The following is an 18,879-nucleotide window of genomic DNA, read 5'->3' on the forward strand; positions in this document are numbered from 1 at the left end:
TTATTTGTTTATTTGTTTATTTGTTTATTTGTTTATTTGTTTATTTGTTTATTTGTTTATTTGTTTATTTGTTTATTTGTTTATTTGTTTATTTGTTTATTTGTTTATTTGTTTATTTGTTTATTTGTTTATTTGTTTATTTGTTTATTTGTTTATTTGTTTATTTGTTTATTTGTTTATTTGTTTATTTGTTTATTTGTTTATTTGTTTATTTGTTTATTTGTTTATTTGTTTATTTGTTTATTTGTTTATTTGTTTATTTGTTTATTTGTTTATTTGTTTATTTGTTTATTTGTTTATTTGTTTATTTGTTTATTTGTTTATTTGTTTATTTGTTTATTTGTTTATTTGTTTATTTGTTTATTTGTTTATTTGTTTATTTGTTTATTTGTTTATTTGTTTATTTGTTTATTTGTTTATTTGTTTATTTGTTTATTTGTTTATTTGTTTATTTGTTTATTTGTTTATTTGTTTATTTGTTTATTTGTTTATTTGTTTATTATTTCTGTGCTGCCCAGTCCCGAAGGGACTGCCGCTCAGACACTATACTTTTCCGCCCCCCCAAAAAAAAATTAGAGGGAACACTGCCTGAATGTCTTCCATTCTGGGTCACGTCAAGACTGATGCTATATGTTCCAATTTTTTTTTTAAAGTGGCACTTGTAGTTCTTCCAAAAATTCTTATTATTTTTAAATTTACTCATACGCAAAAACACAAAAGACTAAAAAACAACTTCTAGGTATATATCACCCAAAAATAAAAAATCCACCTGTAGTAAAAATTCTAATTTTGTCCTCCGGGTCTATCAGATCGGTCCAAATTCTTTTTAAACTTATTTTTAATATTTATTGGCTTAACTCCTCATGCAGCCCTTTTTGGATGCAGATATGTGCAGGGTGCACACTGAGGCTCAGAGAGGGTGAAAAATGGGCCTACCGGAAGTTCGGTAAGGCCAAAAACGTCCAGCCTCCAGAGGGCCTCTGGAGCCTGGGGTGGCTGTTTTCGCCCTTCTGGAGGCTCGACGAAGGTCTCTGGAGCCTGGGGGAGGTCATAACCCCTCCTCCACCGTGGTGAGGGAGGCTGATTAGGCCACGCCCTCCATGGCCACACCTGTCCACCAACCGGGCAGAGAACCCCTTGCTAAAATATTTGAAGCCCACCCCTGGTCCTAATCTCATTTCTATCTTTCTCATTTTGCCCTCCTGACAAGTAGTTTTGGCTTTTGTAGGGAACTTTGGAAATGTGATTGATGGAGTGTCATCTGGAGCCAGGGGGAAAAAGAAGACCCACGAAGGAGAAGAAGAAGAAGGCATCTCTTTGCTTCACGAAAGAGCAGAAGATTCACCTGACGTTGCAATGCCTGAGATATCTACCACAGCTCCTGAAAAGCCATTAATTACGGAAGGAAACAGGTAGATTCCTTCTTCTAAATCTCCATCACTTGCTTTCTTTAACTGAGACTCTTCAAATAACCAATGGATTGACACATCATTGAGCCAAGCTTAAGTATAGGTTGTTGACTAAATCACTACTAATTAGGTTCTCATATAATTCTAACTCCAATGACTAGGATTGTACAAAACATCAAAACTTGACACCCCACCCCCCCATAAGTACCCACATTACTGAAGGGAGATGTCAACAACTTTTTGGGAGGTTCTAAACTGTGATAGAATTAGGGACTAGGGTTTTTTAAATAATAAATGTTTATTGTTTTTTTGTAATAATAAAAACATACACACCACATAGAACACAATGCTCGGTGGTTTATTCACCCACCACCAGACAACATTCAAACTCCTTTTCTCTTCTCCCTTTCTCTTCCATTTCCCCCTACCTACTTCCTTCCTCCTTCCCTTCTGTCCCTTCTGTCCCTGCTTTCCTTCCTTCCTTCCTTCCTTCCTCCCCCTCTTCCTCCCTCCCTTCCTCCCTTTCCTTTCCCTTTTCCTTTCTCCCTTTCCCTTCCATTTCCCCTGCCTACTTCCTTCCTTCCTCCCTCCCTCTCTTCTGTCCCTCCTTTCCTTCCTTCCTTCCTTCCTTCCTTCTTCCCTCTCTTCTGTCCCTCCTTTCCTTCCTTCCTTCCTTCGCTTTCCTGCCCCTTTCCCCTTCTCCCTTTCCCTTCCATTTCCCCTGCCTACTTCCTTCCTTCCTCCTTCCCTCTCTTCTGTCCCTCCTTTCCTTCCTTCCCTTTCCTGCCCCTTTTCCCTTCTCCCTTTCCCTTCCATTTCCCCCTGCCTACTTCCTTCCTTCCTCCTTCCCTCTCTTCTGTCCCTCCTTTCTTTCCTTCCTTCCTTCCTCCTTCCTTCCTTCCTCCCTCCCTTTCCTTTCCTGTCCCTTTCCCTTCTCCCTTTCCCTTCCATTTCCCCTGCCTACTTCCTTCCTTCCTCCCTCTCTTTCTTCTGTCCCTCCTTTCCTTCCTTCCTTCCTTCTTCCCTCTCTTCTGTTCCTCTCCTTCCTTCCTTCCCTTTCCTGCCCCTTTCCCCTTCTCCCTTTCCCTTCCATTTCCCCCTGCCTACTTCCTTCCTTCCTCCTTCCCTCTCGTCTGTCCCTCCTTTCTTTCTTTCCTTCCTTCCTTCCTCCTTCCTTCCTCCTTCCTTCCTTCCTCCCTTTCCTGTCCCTTTTCCCTTCTCCCTTTCCCTTCCATTTCCCCTGCCTACTTCCTCCCTCCCTCCCTCCCTTCCTTCTGTCCCTCCTTTCCTTCCTTCCTTCCTTCCTTCCTTAACTTCCTTCCTTCCTTCCTTAGTTAAAAAATACACTTCCCTACAAACACAAAGTAACCTGCAGACAGTTCATTTCTGTGAATTACGCCATCATTCTGACACACTGACTGATGAGTTCATTCAAGTCTGTTGCTTTCAGTTTGTTCTCTGGGAACACCATTTTCAAGGCAGCCTTATTTTCCAGCTGTCTAATAACTTCTCCTTCAGATGCTCCCATTTCAAATACCCAAGTGTTTCCAGGCTGCTAACCCTTGACCTTCCTTGACTATTTAAAATGCATCAGGTACATCACAGCGCACAGAGATCAATCCCCAAATTTCACAGAAAGAGCAGTTACATAATAAGCTGGGAGATGTGGGGGTATTTATTAAAGCAGGGTTGTCAAACTCAATTTCATTGCGGGCTGCATCTGGGTTGTGTTTGACCTCAGAGGTGCTGGGGTGGGCAGAGCCAGACCTTATATGTGAGGTCCCAACAGACTAATGAGCATTCTTCTCTTTCAACAGAAACTACCAATACTTGCCTTATGGTGAGAAGAAGCCTTGTGTTTACGTCAAGAGCTTTTGGGGGAATCAAACCTTTAGGTTGTATTTCTCAAATACCCTGGAAAAAATGGGAGATCTCTTGGTAAGTTTGGAATGATGCTGATGTTTCGGCCGCATGTAGAGAATGCGTCTTTGAGAAACATTTTTCAATCAATCAATCAATCAACTAACCCAGTTATTTCAAATTCGACAGGTGAATTTGAAGCCACACAAAGCTTTGTAGTTATTGGATAATTTAAAACTGTCATAAGCAAGCAGCCTTTTCTGGATGGCTTGAAATGCTTAATTCATATTAAGGGTACATTATGTTCCTATGCTTTTGCTGTTATTTTTGAGGAGTTGCTTCTATTTATTACATAACATGATCTTTCGAGACTGAAGGATGCCAGTGCAATACTACCTATTATTCACTGAGTTGCATTTGCAAAATGGGTAGCCATGATTAAATAAATGGGTTCTTTATAATAAAGTAGTTTCCCTAGAGTAAACATGCATCTATTATTGAAAATAGAAACATAGAAGACTGACGGCAGAAAAAGACCTCATGGTCCATCTAGTCTGCCCTTATACTATTTCCTGTATTTTATCTTACAATGGATATATGTTTATCCCAGGCATGTTTAAATTCGGTTACTGTGGATTTACCAACCACGTCTGCTGGAAGTTTGTTCCAAGGATCTACTACTCTTTCAGTAAAATAATATTTTCTCATGTTGCCTTTGATCTTTCCCCCAACTAACTTCAGATTGTGTCCCCTTGTTCTTGTGTTCACTTTCCTATTAAAAACACTTCCCTCCTGAACCCTATTTAACCCTTTAACATACTGTATTTAAATGTTTCGATCATGTCCCCCCTTTTCCTTCTGTCTTCCAGACTATACAGATTGAGTTCATTAAGTCTTTCCTGATACGTTTTACACTTAAGACCTTCCACCATTCTTGTAGCCCGTCTTTGGACCTGTTCAATTTTGTCAATATCTTTTTGTAGGTGAGGTCTCCAGAACTGAACACAGTACTCCAAATGTGGTCTCACCAGCGCTCTATATAAGGGGATCACAATCTCCCTCTTCCTGCTTGTTATACCTCTAGCTATGCAGCCAAGCATCCTACTTGCCTTTCCTACCGCCCGACCACACTGCTCACCCATTTTGAGACTGTCAGAAATCACTACCCCTAAATCCTTCTCTTCTGAAGTTTTTGCTAACACAGAACTGCCAATGCAATACTCAGATTGAGGATTCCTTTTCCCCAACTGCATTATTTTACATTTGGAAACATTAAACTGCAGTTTCCATTGCTTTGACCATTTATCTAGTAACGCTAAATCATTTACCATATTACAGACCCCTCCAGGAATATCAACCCTATTGCACACTTTAGAGTCATCGGCAAATAGGCAAACCTTCCCTCTGTTAATTACAGTAAACTATTTTGAATGAGAGAGGGATCTGGTATGTTCACTCTCCAGTAAAAATGTGTTACTTTTGTATTATTATTATGGTGTTTCTCTCACACACACTTGTCACACAGACAAGTGTCAGAAAGATTACACTTCTTTCTTTTCTCTTTTTCTCAAGTCAGGATTTTAATAAAACACATCAGACAATCAGTGGAGAGTCAAAATATATTTATTCGTCCAAAATTGTCAAGTTGCTTCACATAGATGGCTGTACCAGGCTTTATTTCCATCTACTTACAAGATTTGGTCGATCATTATCAACCGGGTAAAATATGTTGGCTTATTACCAAGAGTTTCCACATCATGAACATCTTGGGCATCAACACCCCAATCAACAACTACAAAGTTACACACAACCAGCACTGCTTTATTTATAGCTAAACAATGGGCATTTTTTCTTTCCTCTACATGTGTTTTTCTATACACGTTTTCTTTTGTTACATGAAAGATTCACTTATTTATAGTGACAGGAACCAGCTACTGTCTTTCCTTATTGTAAACGTATAAAATATTTCAACAATAATATGTATCGATTGCTATCTGGAATCATTTTAATGCCCTTCATGATATTGCTGTTACCTTTATCTTTCAGGAAGAAGGTTTAGAGCAAGTGAAAGATCTCATTAAAGTTTCTGAGATTGCATCAGAAGAAAAAATAATGTCGACTCTGGGTGATTTTATCAAGCAAAGTAGGTAAGAATAATCAGGGGGAAAACCTGTCGGAATAGTCCTATGTGGTTGATAGGAAATGGTGGTATTTGGAAAAGTTACACTTTCTTAACTATGTAGAGAAGAGCCAGTTTACAGGTAGTCCTCAACTTACAGTCACAACTGAGCCCAAAATTTCTGTTGTTAGGCATAGTAAAACATTTGTTAAGTGAGTTTTGTCTGTTTTTGATAATCTTCCTTGCCATAGTTCAGTGATGGCAAATCTTTTTTGGTTTGCACAATCCTCCCACACTGCCCACCCTGTATATGTACACAAGCCTCAATGAAGCCTCCAAACTTCTGGTAGGCCCATTGAGCTATTCTTTGCTCTCCCTGGGGTTCAGGAAAGCCCCCTGAAGCCCGGGGAGAGCGAAAAACGACCAAACAGGCCACCTAGGGGGAAGGAATATCTCAATTCCCCCATGCCTGGCGGTATAAGTGAGTCTTGAGTAGTTTACGAAAGACAGGGAGGGGGAATTGAGATATTCCTTCCCCCTAGGTGGCCTGTTTGCTTTAATTGTTAAAGAATATTTCGGATTTGGAGCATAAAAAAATAAAAAGTGAAAATGGTTGCAAGCAGCCAAGGGGGGGGGGCTTATTTCTGATGTTAAAAAACCAGTAAGAATCATTTTTTTTCAGTTCCTTTATATTTTTCTTATATTCAGAAATGTTCAAGCTACCAATCCCATACCAACTTCAGTAAAATAGAATGCATTTTGCAAGCAAAACTATCCATAACTTGAAAAACATTTCACAAAAACGGGGGGGGGGAGGCACATTTATGTGCAAAATAAACCAATAAGGATTACTTTTTTCAGTTCAATTTTCATTCCATTGTGTGCAGAAATGTTCAGACTACTTTCCAAGTGAAAAAAGCTTTCAAAAAGACCAAACATAAGCCCTGCAAATGAAGACTTTTCGGTCCGGGTCAGGGTGACCCGGGAACAGAAGATTTGTAACTTTTTTTGCCCAGCAAAAACTAAGCCCCCCACCCCCCAAAAAAAATTCTCATAGAGAGAACCCCTGAAATGATGAACAGTCATGAAATTTCAAGTTTCAGATATGCAGGAAAATTTTTTTACAGGGACTCAAACTTGGCTTCGGGTCACATACGACCCGAACAGAACAGCATTAAAATGTGTCTTTTGATCAATACCTGTATTTATATATTCTACTAAGCACCGTGTTGTAAAAAAAAAAAAGGTTGAATAATAACCAAATTTTATTTTGCATGTCACTGAGGGAAGTGTGAGTCAGCTTGAAAATGAAAACAGATTGAAATCTTTGAGCATAGTAGCTAAATCAGAATTGCTTGCAGAATTACCTGCAATTCATTACTAGATAATCCAGGGAGCTTTTGAATCTGCCAGAAGAATGTAACGCTGATTGGAAGTATTCATTAACAATTCTTGAAAATACATTGATATTGCCCAACTCTGCAAGATCAACATAATTATGGTTAAGCAATATATTTGTTTAAACTTCTGTTGGTTCCGGTGATGGAGGTGCAAAATAACAACATATTCACCCAACAGATTGAATTTCCTTCAGAATATTAACATAGAAATTGTGTTTCTGAATCTTTATGTTTTTTAATAAATACAAATGACAACTGTATTATTTTAATATTGCATTATAAATTAATGCTCATAGTATATCCTGCCCCTTCTGCTTTGCTAGATGAAGATATATCCCAGAAGACACGCTGCTTTTCTTTTGTAGAAATTTTCGTTTATTGCCTCTAAAGCTTCTTTTGTGCATCCGTAGAGCGTTTATCACAAATGCTGAAAAAAAGCCCAAACTCATGAATCGAACAGCTTTGGATAAAAAAAGGCTGAAGCTGTGCACGCAAGAACTGGTATGTGAACTATTTGATTAGGCTGTTGCAAGAATGAATTAAAATTACATTTTTAAAAAACCCTAAAAACACCTTTTAAAAAATCACTGGAGGTTTTCAGAAGAGTCATGATAGCCACCTGTCTCAAACTGTATACTCTTTCCTGCTTGAGTAAGGGGTTGGATTAGAAGACTTCCAAAGTCCCTTCTAGCTCTATTCTGATTGATTTATGTTGATATTGATAGAAGAAACCTGTTGCACTATTTGACTGTCATTATCTTTATGCTAAGCCAGGCTTGATTTTAACTATAGCCAGTGAAGAGCTGCAAAAACTTTTACTACCACACTGTGGGAATGGCTTTTTGTGTGGATGTGGCTTGCTGGCCATGTAACCATGTGGGAATGGCTTGACAATCATGTGAGTGGGGTGGCTTAAGGGTCATGTGGCTGGCTTAAAGGTGGTCAACTTGACATCACTCACATCAAGGGTTAGAGTTAAGGTTAGGGTGCCTGGCCTCTTGTTGCCGCAAAGAGGTACAATTTCCCTATCTATTTACTATTACTGAACATCCAAAATATGCTATTTAATTCTTAAAGGTCATGTGACTGGGTGGTGGTGCATAAAGGTCATGTGACAGGGTGGGAGTGGCTTACCAACCAAGATACGTTTTCAAGTAGGTGCTTGGACTCTTTTTCAGTTGATTCAGTCCCATTATTTGAATAGCCACAAAAAGGACAAATGATAGATAAGCATTATTTGCTGAGGAGCACAGTAACATTTAAGATTTTGTACTGAACCCACAAGGTTCAGTATGATAACAGATTAGGCAAGTAGCTCAATTTTCTTTCATTGCTATAAAAGTTCAGTTCTAGGTAATGATTAAAATGATGAAAGCGTTTATGGGTAAAAACATACTATTTAATTATTTCCTATTTTAAAAGTAATTAAGGATCATACTAAGGTACCAGAGAAGGGAAGACAATAAAAAACTATTAAGTATTCAATAAATAGTGCAGAAACATACTATCCCCACTGTGTCCCCCCCCCCCCAAAGTGGTAGCAGCAGCCCATCACTGACTATAGCTTAATGAATAAATTGAGTAATCTGTTGCAAGATCCAATCTGAGTTGGTTACTGGGACAAGAGGTTTACTCTTCCAAGCTTTTAGAGGTATGCTGGCCATCAGTTACTGGCCATCAACACATTAATCAATCAATAGGAAGCCCCACCCCCATAAATATGACGTATAGAACACCCTAAAGCCCAAATTCTGCTAGAAAAAAATGAAGCCCATCCTCAAGGAACTTTTTTATTTATTTTATTTATTGGATTTGTATGCCGCCCCGAGTCCATGGAGAGGGGTGGCATACAAATCCAATAAATAAAATAAATAAAAAAGTTCCTTGAGGATGGGCTTCAGCATCAGTCAGCAGAATTTAGGGAAAGATTTAAGAAAGAATTAGGGAATTCCCCTAAATTCCCCTCAATATTCATTCATTCATTCATTCATCATTCATTCATCATTCATTCATTCATTCATCATTCATTCATTCATTCATTCATCATTCATTCATTCGTTCATTCATTCACTCATTCATTCGACTTCTATGCCGCCCTTCTCAACTGATGTTACCTAGCTTGGTATTGAAACATTTGGAAACGAACCTACAAGCTTGGAGAACAAACCTCCACCCTCATCCTACACTGGAGCTGCAGAGATTCGACACTACTGCAAATCCGTTGTTTCTCTGTGCTTTTACAGGAAGCCATGTCGAAAGATGCTAAAGGGATCCTCCAGCAGCAAAAAAAGAAGATTTCGCTAGATGAAATGATGCGTGAAACACAAAACTTTATCGAGAGGATTCGGTTCTTAATTGACGAGGTAACTGCTCAAGCTTCCTTTCTGGATCCACTGGATTTTCAAAGGCAACACTCCTACTTTCTATTTTTAAAATGACTTGTAATAGTCAATGTTTTTTTTAAGACCTAGGCATTGCTTGCAAATTGCTATGGACTCCTCCAGTGTAAAGAAGAAAAGCATGGGTAATTAGACAATACTTTCCTGAAACCTGGGGAGGGTGAAAACTGCTTCCCCCGCCTCTGGAAGGCTGAAAATCAGCTGACCAGCATGCGTAGGGCAAAGCTTTGAATGCCCTCATATATGGCTCAGCGTGCCACCTGTGCCACACGTGCCATATGTTCGCCATCATGGGCCTATATCCTAATATTTACATTTTAAAAATAACTCCTGTGTGTGTGTGTGTGTTGTTTACAAAAACTTTTTCTTATGGTATGATGTACTGTTGTGTTTGGGCTTGAGCCAGCCGTTGCTCCCACAGATGGGAGAGATGCGACACAAAGTGAGTGCGAAAGCCTGGCTGACAGCCAGGAAGACGTGACAGACAGCCGTGAGGATGAGGCCACTGGTTCAGAGGAGTTGGCAGACAGCACGCAGGACTCAGCAGACAGCCCAAGGGATTTGGCATGCAGTCACTCAGACAGTCTATCTTCCTTGGATTCCTCTGCAGACCAATTCATAGACATGCGTAGCCAAAGAGCTATGCAAAGGAGGGCTCAATTAAAGGACTATTATCAGTGATCAGAGTAGCACCTGGGCTGGTTGTGGTTCTGATACTGAGGGCTGGGTGTGGTTCCCTTAATGAGGGCTAAAGGTATAAAAGGCAACAGAGGCACAAGGCAAACTGTGGCTGTTTATCTATGTTACTTTGTGGTTCCTGCTCTGAAGTTTCTGTTCCGTGCCTTTGGATTTCAACCCAGCCATTTCAGGCACGTGGGAGGTGAAACCTCTGGGACTTGCTGTTTGCTCTAAGATTCAAAGGACTCCTGAAACATTTCTGCTCCATGCAGGTTGTCCTTGTTTGCTTTTTCCTGTGTTTTGTATTTGGCTGAATTACGCCTTGCACTATCATTTATTCCTGACACTAAGGACTGTTTTGGTTAACCCTTTTTTTTTGTTTAATACAAGTTTGCTGATTAGAAGAGCATGTGTGTGTTTGATTTCTTTTCCTTGGACTGTTACTAATCGCCTGAATATGTACCGAGGACATTCAATCTCACTTCCAACCCAACTAAGTCAACTGATGTTAGTTTTACCCTATATTATACTGAACGTTTGTGAGTCCCTAGCAAAAACAACATGTAAGAATTGGGGTTACTTTTTATAAATAAATACTTTATTGTCATTGTCAATACAATGAATTGTCGTTGACAATGAAAGTCATGTGACCCCCAGAGACCAATCCTTCCACCCATAACAATCATTAAAAAAAATCACCCACCACAAATTCCCCATCCTGAACCACCCAAACATCTACACAATAGACCATGTATGGTTGGTTTTTCATGATCACCCAATTCTGATGCCCTACTACAAGAATTGTGAAAAGTAGATTTGTCTTTTTTCTACAGCCCTCCCTTTTTTCTTTATTTCTTTTTTTTTTTAGAAAATTACAGGAGCATAGGTTCTTAAAATACCTTTATTATTATCGCCATGGATTTGATCACACACACAAAAACCATACAGTCCCCTGCGTAGAATTTGCAATCTAAAAGAAGGAGCTACAGGAACTGGAATGAAGGATTAATTTTCCTCATTCCAATATATTTAATGGTGTCAAACTGGGTAGGATTAACCTGTGATTATGCTACCAAAAACAAAAGCTGAAAGTTTGAGATCAAAATATGCAATAAATAAAGTCTTAAATCTGAGCTCTGAGTATCATAAAAAGGTATAATATTGTGCCCTAAACAAAGGCTTGTGAACGCCAGCTGTGCCTGTGCTTTAATTCTGAAACAAGACTTGATGTATTTAACAAATCCTTTGTTTATCAATCTGTATTTTTCCAATTGCTGCTGCTTGAAAAACAGATTTTGCAAGCTGGGGGCCTGCCTTAAAAGCTGTCAATGTTCCTCTTTCCCAGCCTCAACATACGGTACCCGACATCTTCATCTGGATGCTTAGCAACCACAAAAGAATTGCCTATACAAGAATCCCAGCCAAAGACGTGCTGTATTCCCCTGTGACGGAGCAGCGGGGCAAACACTGCGGGAAAATTAAAACCCACTTTTTGAAAGTAAGGTTGGAAAGAAGCAAAATACAGTGGTACCTCTACTTACGAACTTAATTCGTTCGGTGACCAGGTTCTTAAGTGAAAAAGTTTGTAAGAAGAAGCAATTTTTCCCATAGGAATCAATGTAAAAGCAAATAATGTGTGCGATTGCGGAAGCCACAGAGAGGGTGGAGGCCCTGTTTCCTCCCAGAGGATTCCTAGAGAGGCCCCACAGAGGCTTATCCCTGCCTTTTCTGGCCCTGTTTCCTCTCAGGAGATTCCTAGAGAGGGCCCACGGAGGCTTCTCCCAGCCTTTTCCGGCCCTGTTTCCTCTCAGGAGATTCCTAGAGAGGCCCCACAGAGGCTTCTCCCTGCCTTTTCCGGCCCTGTTTCCTCTCAGGAGATTCCTAGAGAGGGCCCACGGAGGCTTCTCCCAGCCTTTTCCGGCCCTGTTTCCTCTCAGGAGATTCCTAGAGAGGGCCCACGGAGGCTTCTCCCAGCCTTTTCTGGCCCTGTTTCCTCTCAGGAGATTCCTAGAGAGGCCCCACAGAGGCTTCTCCCAGCCTTTTCTGGCCCTGTTTCCTCTCAGGAGATTCCTAGAGAGGGCCCACGGAGGCTTCTCCCAGCCTTTTCTGGCCCTGTTTCCTCTCAGGAGATTCCTAGAGAGGGCCCACGGAGGCTTCTCCCAGCCTTTTCTGGCCCTGTTTCCTCTCAGGAGATTCCTAGAGAGGCCCCACAGAGGCTTCTCCCTGCCTTTTCCGGCCCTGTTTCCTCTCAGGAGATTCCTAGAGAGGGCCCACGGAGGCTTCTCCCAGCCTTTTCCGGCCCTGTTTCCTCTCAGGAGATTCCTAGAGAGGGCCCACGGAGGCTTCTCCCGGCCTTTTCCAGCCCTGTTTCCCCCCAGGAGATTCCTAGAGAGGCCCCACAGAGGCTTCTCCCTGCCTTTTCTGGCCCTGTTTTCCCCCAGGAGATTCCTAGAGAGGCCCCACAGAGGCTTCTCCCTGCCTTTTCTGGCCCTGTTTCCTCCCAGGAGATTCCTAGAGAGGCCCCACAGAGGCTTCTCCCTGCCTTTCCTGGCCCTGTTCCCTGTTTCCTGCCCGGAGATTCCTAGAGAGGCCCCACGGAGGCTTCTCCCGGTCTTTTCCGGCCCTGTTTCCCCCCAGGAGATTCCTAGAGAGGCCCCACGGATGCTTCTCCCTGCCTTTTCTGGCGCTGCTTCCTTCCAGGAGATTCCTAGAGAGGCCACACAGAGGCTTCTCCCTGCCTTTTCCGGTTACAGTTTCGGAGGCTCGGATTTGGAAGTGGCCAATAGTTCTTGAGAAGAGGCAAAAAAAATCTTGAACACCCGGTTCTTATCTAGAAAAGTTTGTATATAGAGGCATTTGTAGGTAGAGGTACCACTGTATTATGAAAAGAAATATGGTTAGAAATATCACTGTTGATATTTGATGTATTAACTTTTTCCTTTAGTTGCCAGGAAAAAGGCCTCCTGGATGGAATATCCATGGAAAAGTGGATACTTATCTCTGGCTTGGCTCTAGTAAATACGCCCATGCAATTTTGGACAACTTACCAGTTGGATATGAAACAGAAACACCTTTGGCAGAAAGTACAGGATCCCATCCTACTCCCTACCCTGCCAGCCTGATCTACAAAAGTGAGACACACTTTGTATTTGGCTACTAGCAAATTATCTAATATGGAATAGAAGAATAGAATAGAATTTTATTGGCCAAGTGTGATTGGACACACAAGGAATTTGTCTTGGTGCAATACATAAAAGAAATACATAAAAGAAAAAGATACATTTGTCAAGAATCATGTGGTACAACACTTAATGATTGTCACAGGGGTCAAATAAGCAATGAAGAAACAATCAATATTAATAAAAATCTTAGGATACAAGCATCAAGTTACAGTCATACAGTCCTAAGTGGGAGGAAAAGGATGATAGGAACGATGAGAAAAACTAGTAGAAATAGAAGTGCAGATATACAGTAGTAAAAAGTCTGACAGTGTTGAGGGAATTATTTGTTTAGCAGAGTGATGACGTTTGGAAAAAAACTGTTCTTGTGTCTACTTGTCTTGTGCAGTGCTCTGTAGCGATGTTTTGAGGGTAGGAGTTGAAACAGGGGATGAGGGATCCTTGATGCTCTCTGAGCTTGCTTGTTTTCTTGTAGACGTTTCATTACCCAACTAGGCAACATTATCAGTGCTAGTAAGGAGTGGGATTTGCTCTCAGTTTATATTCTAGTGCAATGATGGCGAACCTTTTTTCCCTTGGGTGCCGAAAGTGCAAGTGGGTGTGCTATTGCATGTGTGTGCCCACACCCATAATTCAATCCTCCCCACACGTTCCACTCCCTGCACATAAATGCATAGAAACATAGAAACATAGAAGACTGACGGCAGAAAAAGACCTCATGGTCCATCTAGTCTGCCCTTATACTATTTTCTGTATTTTATCTTAGGATGGATATATGTTTATCCCAGGCATGTTTAAATTCAGTTACTGTGGATTTATCTACCATGCCTGCTGGAAGTTTGTTCCAAGGATCTACTACTCTTTTAGTAAAATAATATTTTCTCATGTTGCTTTTGATCTTTCCCCCAACTAACTTCAGATTGTGCCCCTGCACTGTTCTACCTTCCATGCATGCATGCACGACCCCCTCCCCCGCTCCCCCATCTCCCAACTTCCGGTGGGCCCATTAGGCCTATTTTTTTGCCCTCCGCAGGCTCCAGAGGCTTCCCTAGAGACCCTCCAGAGTCCAAAAACAGCCTCCCAGAGCCTCCACATGAGCCAAAATCCAAGAGGCCAGAGTGCACCCGTGCATTGGAGCTGAGCTAGGACAACAACTTTTGTGCCAGCAGATATGGCTCCGTGTGACACCTGTGACACCTGTGCCATAGGTTCGCCATTATATTTCTAGCGCCTAGAATATAAACTTCCACTAGAATATAAACTGGATGAGTAAATCTCACTCCTTACTAGCACCATTGTTGTTATCTAGTTACGGTAATGAAAAGTCTGCAAGAAAAAAACCAAGGTAAGAAAGCACTTTGTAAATGTTTGTCTATTATTTTTTTGTTATGTTTTATAAAAATTATAATAAAAATTATTTAATTTAAAAAAAAGAAAGCACCAAGGACCATTCCTATCAATCCTGAGCTACAAATATACTCCTTTATTAGTATTCCTTCGCTACTTCGCGGTTCATCTTTTGCGGATTCACTACTTCACGGGTTTTCAAAAGGGGCTTAAATCCATTAAATCCATTGAAAATTTTAAATCCATTCAAAATTAATAAAATTCTTCTACAGTACTATTGTATTATCTTAAAGAAACTGGTAGGATATCACATATAGTTCCAGCTGAGAAACATTATAGAATGACTGTTTAATGCAAAGGGTGGGTTTTAAAAGTCCAAATACTCGTTAAATATATAAACAAATATCTTTCCTCTACTTCACGGAAATTCATTTTTCACGGGTGGTCTTGGAACGCATCCCCCGTGAAAAACGAGGGATTTCTGTAATGTATATTATGTAGTTGTTGCTTATAGTTTTATACACTTCTTTGACTCTTTGAAGAACAACATAATTAAAATTTAAAAATTATTTCGTTTTTGCAAAAAAATAAAACCTAGATCATTGGTTTCAAAGAAAATTATTGAATTTTCCTGATTATATGTGCTACTCAACAAGACCATAGTACCATTAGATGGAGTAATTTTGATAAAGAAAATTAAACCGAAGCTATACATTGGATTATATGACTATAAAAATCCCTTCTATTAGAAAGCTAGGATTAGTATAATCCTCACTAACTGCCCCATCCATTTTGTTATAAAATATCTGACATGAATTTACTCATCTAATCATGGAAAAATAAGGATTCATCTTAATTTTCAGCATGAATGAGGAGTTGGGACTTCGGACATTTCATTCCTACAGCAAAAATGTCCTGAGAGTTACCGTAGTTGTGCGACCATATATGTTTTCTTAAATATTTAAATTAAACCCACCCTGCTTAAACGAGGGTATTTTGAAGGACATCTTGGAATGACCGTGTAAATGTTCTCATGGTCAGCCCAAGAAGTATTGCAAAACTTCATGCAGAAAATTGTATACGGCTCATAGGTTGCTGAGAAAGGAGTGAAAGAAAAAGCCCAAAGCATACAATTTCAAACCTGAACTGGATTTCTTTCCTCTTGGGAAAAATAAGGAAGAACTAGGCTATTTTCCAGCGAGTGTTGATCCCACCATGAATCAGCTAGAATGGTACCTCTACTTACGAACTTAATTCGTTCTGTGACCAGGTTCTTAAGTAGAAAAGTTTGTAAAAAGAAGCAATTTTTCCCTTAGGAATCAATGTAAAAGCAAATAATGTGTGCGATTGAGGAAACCATAGGGAGGATGGAGGCCAAGTTTTCTCCCAGGAGATTCCCAGAGAGGCCCCACGGAGGCTTCTGCCCGCCTTTTCTGGCCCTATTTCCTCCCAGGAGATTCCTAGAGAGGCTCCATGGAGGCTTCTCCCTGCCTTTTCTGGCCCTGTTTCCACCCAGGAGATTCCTAGAGAGCCCCCACGAAGGCTTCTACCTGCCTTTTCCAGCCCTGTTTTCCTCCCAGGAGATTCCTAGAGAGGCCCCATGGAGGCTTCTCCCTGCCTTTTCCAGCCCTGTTTTCCTCCCAGGAGATTCCTAGAGAGGCCCCATGGAGGCTTCTCCCTGCCTTTTCCAGCCCTGTTTTCCTCCCAGGAGATTCCTAGAGAGGCCCCATGGAGGCTTCTCCCTGCCTTTTCCGGTTACAGTTTCAGAGGCTCAGGTTTGTAAGTAGAAAATGGTTCTTGAGAAGAGGCAAAAAAATCTTGAACACCCAGTTCTTATCTAGAAAAGTTTGTAACTAGAGGCGTTCTTAGGTAGAGGTACCACAGTAGAAGAAAAACAATTGCAACCTGTTCCATGTTCTTCCTTCTCCTACTACCATGTTTGTATCCCCACTCCTGGTTATTCCCAAATGATACGTGTAACTCTCTCCATTACCTGCTTCCAGCCAAGAATATTTTTCAACTGAGAGCTCACATGTATCAAGCAAGAGGATTAATTGCAGCTGACAGCAGTGGCCTTTCGGATCCTTTTGCTAAAGTGACTTTTGTTTCCCACTGCCAGACCACAAAGGTAAGGGAGAATGGCAGTGGTGAAATCCAAATTAATCTACTACCGGTTCTGTGGGCATGGGTTGGTGGGCATGGCAGGGGAAGGACAATGCAAAATCTCCATTCCCATGGGGGGCAGGGGTGCCAAACTTAAGGCCTTGGGGCTGGATCCAGCCCACAGGTTGCTTAGATCTGGCCTGCAAGGTTGCCCTGGAAAGAGCAAAGGACCAGCTTGCAGTGCCTCTGCCAGCGAAAATGGAGCTTGGGAGGGCCCTGGGTGGCCCTCCGGAGCTCTGTTTTGCTGGCAGAAGGTTATAATAGGCTGACCCAGTTGAAAACAGAGCTCGGGAGCCCATTTTCACTGGCAGAGCGCTTGAGCCACCACAGGCACCTCTGACATGGGTGACATTGAGCTGGCCACACCCACCCTGGGCCCCTGAAGTCAAACATAACCGTGATGCGGCCCTCAATAGACACCCCTGACCTAGGGCATTGTAAAATATGTAGCTTTCAACTCCCAGAATTCCTCAGCTAACATGCTGGCTGGGGAATTCTAGGAGTTGAAGTCCACACATCTTAAAATTCCAGAGTTTGGGAAACACTGACCTAGAGGAGTAAGGTTGTAGTAAGCTTGATATCTTTAGATAGTGCATGCAACCCAGAAAATATTTTTCTGCAGATATGAGCAGGTATAGGAAAGCGCATTCTGTAAATGGTTGGTTGAATAATTAAAAGTGCCAAGAGTTTAATTTTATTAACAAAATATTTATTTTAGAAATGTGCAAGATCACCCACCTCGGTGGTGCCTGTGAGTAACGTGCAATAAAGATAGTCATACAATATTTTTTTTTAAAAAAATCCCAAAAACTGAAGGAAAAAGTTAATGAAAGACAATCAAGGGATCTGTTTTAAACCTTTATAACCTGTTTTAACCATGACCATTGAGATATATTATATAGAAGACTATGGCCAAGTTCATTTTAAAGGTATCAAGTTATTGCCAGGATAAATTTTAATATCTTCCTCTAAGCCCTGCTACTATTAATGTACTATTTTTTCCTCCTTCTCGCTTAGATCATTCAGCAAACGTTGTCTCCTACCTGGAATCAGATGTTACTTTTTAATAATATTCAGCTTCATGGTGAAGCCAAGGAAATTGCTGAATTCCCTCCTCTAATCATTGTGGAACTCTATGATGATGATGCTGTGGTAAAGATAATTTCGCCTTACTTATATACATTTAAAAAAAAAATAGGCTTGTTGGTCAATGTAATGAATTGCAGAGGCTTTTAAAAATATATTTTTGAAAGCATCCCAATGTCAGAGGCAAGGTGCAAATGTTACCTAGAAGCTGAGGTTGATGCAGATTAAAAATATATACAGTATTCCACTTTTATTAATACAGTGAAAAGGCTGAATCCAACACTGATTTGTTATTTTTTCCCTAGGAATCAACAGTGTTGGATCTGATATACTGCATGCTAGGGAGACATGAGAGCAGTGGCCCGCCCGGTCCTTACCTTGCCTGCAGGGGTGCCGCAGGCATGGTGCTCTCTTGCGCCGTAGGCATCTCTCTCCTGCGGCACAAGAGAACATCACGTGGCCGGAGTTGGGCAGCAGACAGAATGGTCAGGCTGATTTTGACAGCTGCCGCTCCAGGCGCCGCAGTGAGATTCCGGCTGCTGCGCATATGCAGCAGCTGAAATCTTGCGTGCGGACATCTTTCTTTGCTTCCGCACATGCAGAATGTGAACACAAATGGCATTGTGTATTTTTTCTCTCTCTTTTTAAACATATAGGGAAAATCGGAATATATTGGTTCAACTGTGGCTGCTCCAGTAACTAGGCTGGTGGAGGACAAATATGAGCCCCCCAAACTTAGTTACCACCCTCTCTACTGTGGCAGTCTTTCAGGGGGAGATCTTCTGGCTGCATTTGAGCTGCTCCAGGTGAGTTTGGAACGATTTCATTTTTAATAAATGGATTTAACTTTACTCTGTCTTATTCTGACTTCTAGTGACCACCTAGATCAGCGATGGCGAACCTACGGCACAGGTGTCAGGCAGAGCCATATCTAGCTCAGCTCCAACATGCATGTGTTTGTGGCCAGCGAATTTTTGGCTCATGCAGAGGCTCTGGGAGGGTGTTTTTGGTTTCCAGAGAGCCTCTTGGGGGATAGGGGAGGACGTTTTTACCCTCCCCTTGCTCCAGGGAAGCCCTTGGAGCTTGGGGAGAGCGAAACACGAGCCTACTGGGCCCACCAGAAGTTGGGAAACAGACCATTTCCGACCTCCAGAGAGCCTCCAGGGGGCAGGGAAAGCTGTTTTCGGTCTCCTCAGGCATTAATTATGTGTGTGGGCACTCGCGCATGCATGATAGCAT

The 18,879-nt window shown here is 41.3% G+C and overlaps 1 protein-coding gene across 2 annotated transcripts in view; it reads left to right on the forward strand.

Annotated features, from left to right (window-relative positions):
- FER1L6 (fer-1 like family member 6) overlaps window positions 1–18,879 on the forward strand; it is a 126,651-nt gene that overhangs the window by 40,457 nt on the left and 67,315 nt on the right. For both annotated transcript variants that reach the window (XM_070748264.1, XM_070748263.1), the window contains exons 13-22: window positions 1,229–1,412; window positions 3,227–3,347; window positions 5,316–5,416; window positions 7,199–7,289; window positions 9,032–9,151; window positions 11,211–11,363; window positions 12,810–12,996; window positions 16,395–16,519; window positions 17,572–17,706; window positions 18,297–18,446. In XM_070748264.1, coding sequence (XP_070604365.1) covers window positions 1,229–1,412; window positions 3,227–3,347; window positions 5,316–5,416; window positions 7,199–7,289; window positions 9,032–9,151; window positions 11,211–11,363; window positions 12,810–12,996; window positions 16,395–16,519; window positions 17,572–17,706; window positions 18,297–18,446 — 1,367 coding nt within the window. The remainder of the gene's footprint in view (window positions 1–1,228; window positions 1,413–3,226; window positions 3,348–5,315; window positions 5,417–7,198; window positions 7,290–9,031; window positions 9,152–11,210; window positions 11,364–12,809; window positions 12,997–16,394; window positions 16,520–17,571; window positions 17,707–18,296; window positions 18,447–18,879) is intronic.

Source organism: Erythrolamprus reginae, chromosome 3, assembly GCF_031021105.1.
Source record: "Erythrolamprus reginae isolate rEryReg1 chromosome 3, rEryReg1.hap1, whole genome shotgun sequence".
NCBI classification, from domain to species: domain Eukaryota; kingdom Metazoa; phylum Chordata; class Lepidosauria; order Squamata; family Dipsadidae; genus Erythrolamprus; species Erythrolamprus reginae.